Source organism: Stegostoma tigrinum, chromosome 39 (genome assembly GCF_030684315.1).
Source record: "Stegostoma tigrinum isolate sSteTig4 chromosome 39, sSteTig4.hap1, whole genome shotgun sequence".
In the NCBI taxonomy this organism is placed as follows: domain Eukaryota; kingdom Metazoa; phylum Chordata; class Chondrichthyes; order Orectolobiformes; family Stegostomatidae; genus Stegostoma; species Stegostoma tigrinum.
In genome coordinates, this window is record NC_081392.1 from 2,878,549 (window position 1) to 2,891,278 (window position 12,730).

General features: G+C 40.7%; 1 protein-coding gene across 1 annotated transcript in view; it reads right to left on the bottom strand.

The window, feature by feature from the left end:
- The window catches only part of timm50 (translocase of inner mitochondrial membrane 50 homolog (S. cerevisiae)), a 144,406-nt gene that overhangs the window by 58,091 nt on the left and 73,585 nt on the right, over window positions 1-12,730 (bottom strand). Inside the window, exon 3 of the mRNA XM_048522436.2 lies at window positions 10,982-11,003. Within this exon, the coding sequence (XP_048378393.1) occupies window positions 10,982-11,003 (22 nt within the window). The remainder of the gene's footprint in view (window positions 1-10,981; window positions 11,004-12,730) is intronic.

Here is a 12,730-nt window from a genome sequence, read left to right on the forward strand (position 1 = left end):
AAGCAACACCACCAAACAGAACACAAATTGGTGCTCCAAAAAGTCTCAGATTCAAAAAAGGTCAACTCTGTTTCACTCTTCACTAGTGCTGCCAGATCACAGTTTCTCCAGCATTTTGTTTTCATTTCAGATTTCCAGCATCCACAATATTCTGCTTTCATTTTAACAACATAAACAGTGTAGCAGGAGAGGTGAGGTGGTTCTGGACAAGATGGGTAGGTCAACTCAAAATATGGGAATTGTAAGTATGACATTGGAAACAAAGTGGCAAAGCTGATAACTAATCTGGCAGGTCATGGAGAGCTAGGGCCTAGCTGAGAATTTGGACAACATATCTGAATCTCATTTAATTTTTGAAAATGTTTGGTTTTTGAACAACCAGATTCTGGACATCCAATCTGTACAAATCATGACAGTCAGGCTCAGAGTATAAAATATTTGGTATCTACTCCCCATCCCAGCATATTGGAACACTTAAAATAAAATACATGTTTTGGCCAGTCTCGCAATTTTTCCATGAATTCAGGTCTTGCCAATAGATACGGCGAACAGAATATGTCAACACAGCACTGGCCTCTAATGGTGGAACTCAAGGATTGCAGGAGTTTCATTTTCCCAGAAGTTAAAAACTGGTTTATCATTTCTACAATAACCTCAGCCAGGGTACTGGATTTACAGCATTTCAGACTGTGATCAATCTACAAGCTCATCTTCAACCAACGTTTCCTAATAAGGTACTACTATTTATTGACTCAAATTCTCTCATCTATATTTAAACAGCCAATGAAATTATAACTACCAGTCAGGAGGAATGGGATACAGGGGAACTTAGCTGCTTGGATACAGAATTGGCTGGCCAACAGAAGACAGCGAGTGGTAGTAGAAGGAAAATATTCTGCCTGGAAGTCAGTGGTGAGTGGGGTTCCACAGGGCTCTGTCCTTGGGCCTCTACTGTTTGTAATTTTTATTAATGACTTGGATGAGGGGATTGAAGGATGGGTCAGCAAGTTTGCAGACGACACAAAGGTCGGAGGTTTCGTTGACAGTATAGAGGGCTGTTGTAGGCTGCAGCGGGACATTGACAGGATGCAGAGATGGGCTGAGAGGTGGCAGATGGAGTTCAACCTGGATAAATGCGAGGTGATGCATTTTGGAAGGTCGAATTTGAAAGCTGAGTACAGGATTAAGGATAGGATTCTTGGCAGTGTGGAGGAACAGAGGGATCTTGGTGTGCAGATACATAGATCCCTTAAAATGGCCACCCAAGTGGACAGGGTTGTTAAGAAAGCATATGGTGTTTTGGCTTTCATTAACACGGGGATTGAGTTTAAGAGTCGTGAGATCTAGTTGCAGCTCTATAAAGCTTTGGTTAGACCGCAGTTGGAATACTGCATCCAGTTCTGGTCGCCGTATTATAGGAAAGATGTGGATGCTTTGGAGAGGGTTCAGAGGAGGTTTACCAGGATGCTGCCTGGACTGGAGGGCTTATCTTATGAAGAGAGTTTGACTGAGCTTGGTCTCTTTTCATTGGAGAAAAGGAGGAGGAGAGGGGACCTAATTGAGGTATACAAGATAATGAGAGGCATAGATAGAGTTGATAACCAGAGACTATTTCCCAGGGCAGAAATGGCTATCACGAGGGGTCATAGTTTTAAGCTGGTTTGTGGATAGTATAGAGGGGATGTCAGAGGCGGGTTCTTTACACAGAGAGTTGTGAGAGCATGAATGCGTTGCCAGCAGCAGTTGTGGAAGCAAGGTCATTGGGGTCATTTAAGAGACTGCCGGACCTGCATATGGTCACAGAAATTTGAGGGTGCATACATGAGGATCAATGGTCGGCACAACATTGTGGGCTGAAGGGCCTGTTCTGTGCTGTACTGTTCTATGTTCTATGTTCTATGTTCTATGATTACCAAGGATGGCTATTGAACTACGCTGCCTTAGTACTCATCTTTGACTCTCCCTAAAACAAAAAGGTTAGTCTTGATAACTGATTAAATGCACTGCGATCCACAGTCAAAATTGGTGGTTTTTTGGAATAAATTAAAAAAAAGACAAAACAGAAAAGATAAAGACAGCTTGGTATTTGGAAGAAAGGTGATACGAGGCAACTGACACAATTTTAAAGGGGATTGACATGGAACAAATAGTGGCAGAACTAGGACTTTCGTTCGACCACATTTGGAGTACTGTGTATGGTTCTGGTTGCCACAGTACCAAAAGGATGTGGATGCTTTGGAGAGGGTGCAGAGAGAAGGTTCACCAGGATGTTGCCTGGTATGGAGGGCGCTATCTATGAAGAGAGGTCGAGTAGAATAGGATTATTTACATTAGAAAGATAGAAGTTGAGGGGTGAACCTGATTGAGGTCTACAAAATCATGGGAGGTATAGACAGGGTGGATAGCAAACAGCTTTATTAATAGGGGTCATAATTTCAAGGTGAGAAGGGAAAGTTTAAGGGAAATGTGTGGAAAGTTCTTTACACAGAGGGTGGTGGGTGCCTGGAACATGTTGCCAGCAGAGGTGGTAGAGGAGGGCACGACAGCGAAATTTAAGATGTATCTAGACAGATACATGAATGGGCAGGGAGCAGAGGGATGCAGACCCTTGGAAAATAGGCGACAGGTTTAGGCAGAGGATCTGGATCGGCACAGGCTTGGGTGCCAAAGGGCCTGTTCTGTTGCTGTAATTTTCTTTGAAAGAATTGATGTTTTTAAAAAAACATGCAGAATGTTTAGTAGGAGCTACAGAATACGAAAAGAGTTACACTTATCCTCTTAAAATAAAAGAAAATCACAGTGTAACCTTCATGCTCTTGCATTCAATTCCCCTCACTATAAACCATAACATTCGAGAAGCTTTCCCCATTACTTGCTGTCTCTGCATACTAATCTTCTGTGATCGGTGCAAAATGACACTCCGATCTCTCAGCATCTCAGGGCTCCGATACCTCTCACCATTTAGATAAGAGTCTTTTCATAATTTTCTAACAGTGGGCAATTTCACGCTTTTCCACATTTCACTATTTCCCCATTTTTGTCCACTAAACCTCCCTCTCTGTAGACTCCTGAAATCCTCTTCACAACTCACTTTTCTATCCATCTTTGTGTAATGAGCAAATTTAGCAACCATACTTGGGATCCCTTCATCCAAATCATTTATATAAATTGTAAAGTGTTGAGGTTCCATCACTGACCCCTGTGGTTTACCTGTACCTGAGTGGTATGCCAATGTGAGAACACATCACGTCATTGCTTTGATGTTGCACATATTGATGATAGCAATTTTAAATCCCACATTGAGATTTCAGATTACCACCACTGGCTAACACAAAAAAATCTAAATATTTTCCTGTTACCAAGTGACTTCTTACATTCCCAAGGGGAGAGTGAATTACTGCACTCTTGCATGGCTCAGGTAGCTCCTCTCTGGGGGGGTATTGTCTTGTCTGCGTGTCATCAGGGGACAAAGTGCAGCCAAGAAGATCAGGTTCAGTGTCTGGGTCTGAATTGTGCAGTGCTATTATTCAGCTCCGAATCCGGTAGAAGTATCACTGCTTCTGATTGCCCGGAGCTGGGGTGTGGAGGGTGCATTTCAGCTCCCGTTGTCACGAAAGGAAATTTTGCTAGGGGACTATGTTCAGCATTTTCTGGCTGAGGAGTCCTCAACTCGTTGGTACTTTGCTTGGGCTTCCCCTCGTGTGCCTTCAATGAAGGCAAAGCCACTGGTGTTGCTGCCACTTTCTGCTTTGTCAGCCTGTGGTAGTTCTGTGTTCCCTACATGATTTTCTCAAGGTTTCTCTTCACTGTTTGGTATTCACCCTGCTCCTCTGCTGGCTACTCCACCATTGAGTAAGTTTTTGCTACAGGCTGCAGTGCCGGTTGATCCTTTCCCACGCGCTAAGGCCTTACTCTGCTTCTGACTGTCCTTTACCTCATTTCCCTTGTTGGGCGATGGTGCCTTAATGTCCTTTTGGGCATCACTGCTCATGGTGTCACCTCTGGCCATTTGTGCATATGAGGCTCTGTCTTGAACAGACCTTGTAGAAATAGTCTGCCTCCCCACACAAATTGCAGCATTTGGTTTCTTTGTAGTCTTTGGCCAAGTGCCCGTCCTGTTTGCAGTTTCTGCAAAGCATCACCTTGCAGTCTTCTGCCACATGTTCTGGCAGATTCAACACACTTTGGAATGACCCAAGTTAGTTAAGTAGCCCTAACTTTACCTGATGGCAAAGCTGGAAGGTGGGCGCTGAATGCTCCCATAGCAATCACGTTAAAGGTTACCTTGACCAAATGATCACTGGCCCAAATCCAAAAAGGGTCCACTACTCCTGACCAGTTGGTAGAAAAAAGGTGCATTCTCAACACAGTCAATGAGACTTGATTCATGGGCTACAGTGGTACAGACAACTATCCAAATTTTGTATAATGTTTGTAAGAAAGTTACCGGTTGATACATACTATCATGGCTCCAAGGTAATTAGAAGTGAATTTCTAATCTGTAACTATTTAACCGATTTCAGCAGGCTAGCTCCAATCAGCCACATTGGATTTTGAGAAACAGAGTAGCGGGGCCACAACTGGCAAGAGCACTTATTTTTGGAAAACGACAAGAGCCCAGTGTGAGCACAAAGTCCAGGAAGGAGTGAATATAACAGGCCAAGATTTTGCTTGTAACCAGCAGCAATGCAGAGCCACAATTCAAAAAGAAAATTTGAGTTGCAACAGTGCAGATACGTTGGTAGACAGATAGCTGGTGAACACTTCGTATTTATTTTACAAGAGAGTATCAGACTGAAACAACAACTTACTGAAATAAGAATGTAAGCACAGGCACGACTTGAAACATTAAAAGTTAATCAGTATAATGATTAAATCAACTAAGTACTATAAAGGCTGGCAGATCACATATAGAGGGTAAGTGTGGGATTCAAAGCAAACAGCTCTAGCACAGAATCATTAAGCTCGAGGATGTGTTGGAGAGACTGCAATGAGTCAGGGAGTGGGAGAGTTGCCTAGGCAATGTTCCAGGGGGCAATCACACCCTTTTGGAACAGGGGCAACTGATTTTGTTCTTAGTCAGGGTCAGGATAAGATGACAGCAGGTATGGTGATTGAGAATATAGAAAGAGTATCCTCAGCCTTCTCAACTGTGCAAAGTTTTTTGTAGTCTAAGTGACAACCTTGAATATTACAGGATAGATGAGCAAACAGACCATGACACATGAGGTCAATCAAGAAGAATTAATAGAAATTCAGTGATAGTAGGTGTCTGTATTGTCAGTGGAAGAGACAGTTCCCTAAAGTTGATAGAATATATCCAAAGAACTGTATTGTCTGCTGGTGCGAGCATGTGAGACATCTACTGTAGCCTGAAGAACTTTTAGCAGGAAGGCAAGGATCCAACAACATGGCCAATATAGGTACCAATGACAGCACTAAGAAAAAGACTTTGCTTGGATTACAAGCAACTAGGGACTAAATTGAAAAGCAGATCCTCAATAGTAATTTTTTTTCTATTATTACCCAAGACACAAACCAATTGGTTTAGGGTAAACAGGATTGTGTGTGACTCAAAGATTTGTGTGGGTAAAACAGATTTGATTTACTACTACACCTGTTGAAATGGGAGCTCTATTGTTAAGATGATTTTCACCTGAATTATGCCAAGATCAGTACTCTGAAGAATATGAGGACAACAGAAGGCTTAAACTAAATAATAGAGGCAAGGGATCAAGCGAGATGTGATAAATTTGAGTACAAAAGTAAGATAGCAAGGTAATAACATATGAAAATCATAATCAGTTTAGTAGGAAGGGGCAAAGTGCAGAAGTTCGAATGCATGAAGCTAGAGATTGAAATAACAGTAAAAATACAGAACCAATGCTTTTAATTTAACGTGCTAATAGCAGAATTCCTACCTAACAAGAGACTCCTTTTTTTTGGGGGGGGTAAGAATAATGGGGGATTCTGGAGACAGCACGGTAGCTCAGTGGTCAGCACTGCTGCCTCACAGCGCCAGAGCCTGGGTTCGTTTCCACCCTCGGGCGACTGTCTGTGTGGAGTTTGCACATTCTTCCCATGTCTGCATGGGTTTCTTCCGGGTGCTCCAGTTTCCTCCCACAGTCCAAAAATGTGCAGGCTAGGTGGATTGGTCATACTAAATTGCCCAGTGTTCAGGGATGTATAGATTAGATGGGTTATCGGTGGATGGGTCTACGTGGACTGCTCTGGAGGGTCAATATGGACTTAGACCAAAAGGCCTGTTTCCACATTGTAAGGATTCTATGATTCAACGAAAGGTTATGGCATTAGTCAGGAGTGATTTTAGCCTAATTACAGATCGGACAAACCAGACTGAGAAAGTTAAGCTGGAAAACAAGTACAGAGTGAGTTTGTGAAAATTTCTTAGAACAACACAAAACTGTATCCAACTAGGGAGGAGGGTACTTTAGATCTGTTGGTATGCAATGAGACAGGATTAACTCATATCATAGTAAAGGCACAATTATGTAGATGTGATTACAGCACGATTGAATTGTAGCATTCAGATTCCAGAAGAGGAGAATGGCTCTTCTGAGGGTACAAGGACCAAGCTAGCTAAAGTGACCCAGAAAATTAGGTTAAGGGATAAGTTATAGATATGCAGTTGGAGACAGATGATATTAGATAGTTAGATATTAGATTCCTTACAGTGTGGAAACAGGCCCAACAAGTCCACACCGCCCCTTTGTGGCATCCCCCAATAACCCATACACTCCTGAACACTATGGGCAATTTAGCAATGGCCAATCCACCTAGCCTGCACATCTTTGGGCTGTGGGAGCAAACTGGAGCACCCAGAGGAAACCCACACAGACACGGGGAGAATGTGCAAACTCCGCACAGACACCCAAGGCTGGAATTGAACACGGGTCCCTGGCGCTGTGAGGCTGCAGTGCTAACCACTGAGCCACTGTGCCTTTTTCATATTACTCAGCAAAGATGTATCCCAGGTGAGTAAAAGATTCCAGAGGAAGGCTGCAATTAGCTGTGGCTAACTAAGAATCTTAAAAGATACAACCAGATTTAAAGAACTGCCATTTCATTCCACTAACAGCAGAAAGTCAGAAGGTTGGACAGACAAAAAGAAAACAATGAATCATCAGGGGCATAGATAGGGTGAATAGGCATGATAGATGCCAGATGACATCATGTTTGGGCTGTTCAAAAAATAGCCAATGACATCAAGGAACAGAGAAGGGAAAAACTTACGACAGAATAATCACAACTTCAAAATAAAGTAGAAACGGTCAAGCATCCTACTTTGTAAAATGCTAGAACCGTGGTTTCTTCAGAACTGGAAAAATTAAACCTCTGGATTCTCTAAACTACTGCCACATTAATTTTGTGGGGTTTAAAAAAGTGACAGCACAATGCTTGGAGGATTTCGGAGTCTTCCACAAACCCAGAACTTCAGTAATTGGGTGAACTCACCCATACAGGAGAATACAAAAATTAAAACCAATTGTTATAATGTGTAAAGGGGCATGTATTTACATAACTCCATCTTGCTGATATACCTTGGAGATGGAAATGTGCACTCACCTTAAAAGTACGTAAAGGTACTCACCAACTGTAATAATCCTTTGCAAAAATAAGCAAGATTTATAAAGTATGATTTAATTTCCCTACCCAGGAGGGTAAGTAACTAAATAAGACAGATTGAAAGGTAACTGGTGGACGAAACAGGAAGACAAGGCAATCTTATATCCCCAAATACAGCAAACTTGTTGAGGTCAGCATCATACTGAGTGAGCAGGGTAAACAGATTCAACAGTAGCTTTCAAAAGGGAACTAGATAAAAACTTGAAAAGGAAACAAGAATGGAGGCCTAAATGGACTGATTGGAGACAGATGGACATTACTACATCAACTAGCCACCTTTTATGCTGAAAATTTCTATGATTCCAATTATATTTTTGAATACATTTGTAGCATTATTTAGTAATCAGCTTCTAGGCTTCCTGTGAAGATAAGCTGGAGGTGACTATTCCTACTTATTTTCTTTTTTCCTGTCGGAAGAGCCACTGGCCTCACAAAAGACATAGTCCAGAATGACGTTAAAGTGCACCAAAGTGAACATGGATGTGATGCTCAGTAAGGGAGATCTGATGGGGTTTTTTACGTACTCCCACAAGTTAAAGTAAAAGGAGTTCTCTACTGTAAATTGTGACAACTGGTTTATCAAAAAATAATTTCAATGAAATTACACAGTACCCAATATTTGTGGATGATTACAGAATTATTACTCAACTAATTTAAGTATTTTACACTTAGTCAGCCACTGATATGAACACTTCTGATTACTGAAAGTTCTAACTGTAGCACAATTAGAAAATTAATTTCCAGATATGGACAGTAGAGATCCACTTTGAGATTGTTAGGAGTGGGTACTGGATTTGGGGTTTTTACTTTTATCATGCACCAGACAGAAGTGTAAACAATGGAGTGTAGAACTGCAAAGTTGACGTTTCACTGCAGAACACACTCTTGCCATTCGCCATACACATGCAAACTACAAATCATCTACATCCCACATCACCATCCACACGTGCACCCTCTCCCAGCTGCGCAATGCTGTCAAAAATCAGCATGACACATTTTAAAAACTTTTTAGAAAGCACCTGTCCCCTGTCTGTGACGATATTATGGCTGTGGGAGGAGCATTTTGTTGGATTTTTTTTGGAGAGAGGTTTTCAGTCATAGGTGCTAAGCTGTTTCTAAGACAATAAAGTAAATAGCTTGAGGCACCTTGGGTTTTTTGTTTTAAGGAGTTGTAACAATAGAAGCAGCATGAATGAGTGGAGTCGAGTTCCCACAGAATCAGGGTTATAGTTTTGCTTTCAGCAGTTGTTGGGATTTTGAAGTTGTTTGTGGAAGTTACTATAGCTCTCTCTCTACCCCAGTTTTCTCTTACTGTTCTTTTCTCCCAGCCTGGAGAAACATCATGTGTAAGCAATCTATTTGAGAATGTGCCTTTCCTAAGGGTGTGTTTAATGGGATTTTGCTATTTTGGAACAGTTGCTGTTGAGTAGTTAAACAACCTTTTATTTTGTTAAGCTTTCCAGTCAAGTTGGAAGTTATACCAATTCTTCTTTCTTTTGTATTTTAACTGTAGAATCAAGAGACAGACAATGGGTTTTGCTTAAAACCATGTAGCATAGCCAAACTACATCTGGAACACGCATCCAACACTTGCCTCTAAATAAGACAAAAATTAGGGTCCAGCTGTCACCTTAGTATATTTGAAGGAAGTTTGGTCTGGTCCATAACACCATACAAGCAAATAACCAAAGTAATCACATCAAATTGCTGAATCTTGCATGAAGCAGTTTAAAACTATTTTGAAACTGAAAAAAGAAAAAATATTTTTCATGTACAATTGGTGTTTTAAAATATCTACTATGTAAGGTGCCCGAGTACGAAGTATAATTGGTCTTAATTAACAGAAACCCTCATAAGATGCTATATTGAGTGATGGGTGGGGTCAATCAATCACCCACTTCAACAGCAGTTAAGTGCTCCCCATTAAGGGTTGAGCCCCAGGCAACAACATTTGAAAGCTGCAGAAGATCAGGGAAATGAAGCAGCTCCATCCAGCTAAAAATAACAATTGTGTTAACAGGCTGTTGTACTTTTACTCAGGAACTATGGACAGTAGATTCAAGGAAGGGTTCACGAGACAGATGCGTTGTCCTCAGTTCCCTGTTACAACCCAGAGGAGAGTCCACTCTTACATATTTTGTTTTTCTCAAAGTAAAATCATCATGATATACTCAGTCAAATGTTATGGGGCAATAACATAGGAACATGCTTCTGCAATAATTGATCAGGATGGTACTTTAAATTTCAAACAAATACTGATGAGCAAATAACTAGGCCTATAAACATTTATAAGTGGCTGATCAAGTCCTAAAAATATGATCAAAAATCCCTCTAATGCAAAACTGCTTCAATTTACAATTATCAATAATGTCTATTCAGAAATGACAATCCCACACATGTACAAGGAAAAGAAACATTGACTCTGCAAAGCGGTATCATATGAAGCATCCTGCATTCAAAATTAGTATTTCTTTGCCTTCAGAAGTGTTGGTACTGAGGCAGTAACATGGGATACATGCCAATATCTTAACCAAATGGCCATCGTTTATAAAGACTAGAACGCTGAAAGGAATTTGACCAGGATGGAGGAGTCTGCACAGCTGAGTCAATTCAGTGCTGGTTAGAGATTGGCAGTAGGGTCACTGAATAGTCAAATCACATCAAGCATTCCTTCTCTAGTCAATGAGTGGAAGCCAGTTGGAATGTCCCCAAAACCAACACCTACCTACTTGTGTTGAAATCAAACATCATACCTACTCAGAGATCAAGTTAGCTAGATACAATGCTAAAACTTGAAGTTTCAGATCTTGAAGAAAAATTAAAAATCTGTCTCTTAAAGCTGTGCTTGCAAATGGAAGCTTAATATTGTATACCAAAATATCATACAAGGTAAGCTCAGAAATTAAAAACAAAACACTTTTTCCTCACGTCCTGGAAAGAACTGTAGCTAAGAACAATGTTTGTTAAAACAGCTGTTATTCTGGGTACCGATACATTAAAGGGACATTATCCTCAAATCAAGGACAACTCATGACTTTATAGAGGGAATACAGAAATAAGTAGATCATATTTATTTTATATTAGAGTGATGCTCCAGTTCTGCTGTTCTTGTAGAGTTTATAGTTCAAAATATAGACAGAAGGGGCACTAATTTCTATTATACTTAAATCCCACTTTAGCATGGGGCCATCTGTGAGTAGATGCAACATTTGCCGTATTTATTAAAGAATTAACAAAAAAAGACATTTGCCGCAGAGAGAAAAAACCTTGCATCAACATGCCAATCCTGAGATGAACCCAACAGTGCAAATAATTCCAAATTGATTTAACTTACCATTATCAAATTCATCAGGAATCTGTGGAGGAAAGAGAAAAAAAAATATATGATCAGTTTCTGCAGCCTATTTACCAGCAGGTTGGAAGCATTCATAGCACACCATCCTCCCAATTAAGACAGAAATTAATCGTCAAACATATGAATATTCAAATACATCTGTCAATGGATGGGGGAAGCAGCTGGTTCCCAAACAACCGCCAGCACCCTCACTATATTTGGAATGAGGTTTGTTATCGGCCCTAGACTTCATTACTAGCACGCAGTGCAAGTCAATCCACATACTTAATATATTCTCTTTTATGTCCTGAAGGCTTTGGGGCTCTTGCTGGCTTGCAACAACATTTCCAATGGCCATTCTTTGTGCCTAAAATGACTGCCTATAGGTTACTTGCAGGCATAACACAACCAAGGCTAATTTTGTTGGCCAAAAATGGAAAGGTACAGAAATGCAATTTGGAGCCTTGGCTGAGCATCGCACCCCCTCCCCAAACTCCCAAGCTTAGAGCCTACTTTAATGCCCATTTGCTGCTACAGATGACATAAACAATCACTACACCTTCTGGTCTGCACAACTTTGACAAACTATCCAGATCTATATACTTGGACTTCTAAGAACTAAGGAGTTAAAAATAACCTGGCTACCACTGTCCCCAATCCTACCCCATCATCATTCAGGTCCTTGTCAATTACCTGTAATCTTCTCCATTCTTATCAAACTAGCTTCCAGGGCTAGTATCCATATGTATACCGTAAACTTTGTACAAGATCATCTTCTGTAGGTTCTATTACAATCCATTATAATCTCCATCTGCTAGTCTGAATGATCATTTGGGAAGAATGAGGAATTGGAAACCTTTTTCTTTGACTGCAGGAAAGGTGATCATTTTTAGATTAACCCCAGCCCCTTAGGTGACAGCACACTAACTGCGGCAGATAAACTAGGAATTAGGAGCTAATTGCTCAGCAGTTCATTAGAAACTGTGTCACAGACTCATTGGGGAAAATCTGCTGAAGCTGCAGTTTCTCATTCTGTGGTGTCCAGTAAGTTAACTGTTCAGTGGGTACAAAATTGAGCAACTATATTTTAACTCTCACTTTAACATACTGGATCCTTCAAAAGATGCTTCAAATCTTACACCTCACTTAAACGTGATGATGTATTGCTGTTTCTCAGCTGTCATCCATGTCAGTTGTCGCACTTTTGCCCAAATCTAGAAAAGGACCACTCCAAAGATGCAAGTACAAAATCTAGGGTGGCACTGAGTGGTACACTGTTTGGGTGCTGTCTTTCAGATAGGTCTTGGAGCAGAGACCTCCATCTGTCTTCTCAGATGGATGTAAAAGATCCCAAGGCACGAAAATGTGCAGCTGAGAGAGACTTGAATGTGAAAAGGCACAGTACAACATAATAGGTTATGCAATGCAGGTCTATATCTATTCTTGCACAGTAACCTTGTAAAATAGGAAGAATGCTGAAATGTAAAAGACAGGTAGAAAAGACAAATTTTTTGCTCATGTCTCTGACAATTTCAGTTTGAAATGTATGTTTGTTTAAAATTCAAATTTTATCTGGAAATGAGCTAGGACTGATATTTTCAATAAGATATTTTGCAACTGAAAAAGGCTGAACTGGTATCGATCCATTTAGTACCTGCCAGCAGTTCTGAGTGAAGAACGCTGTATTGTTCTATGTTCACTCAGAGTCAACCTTGATTCATCACCTAAAAACAGTCTCTATCCAACAGA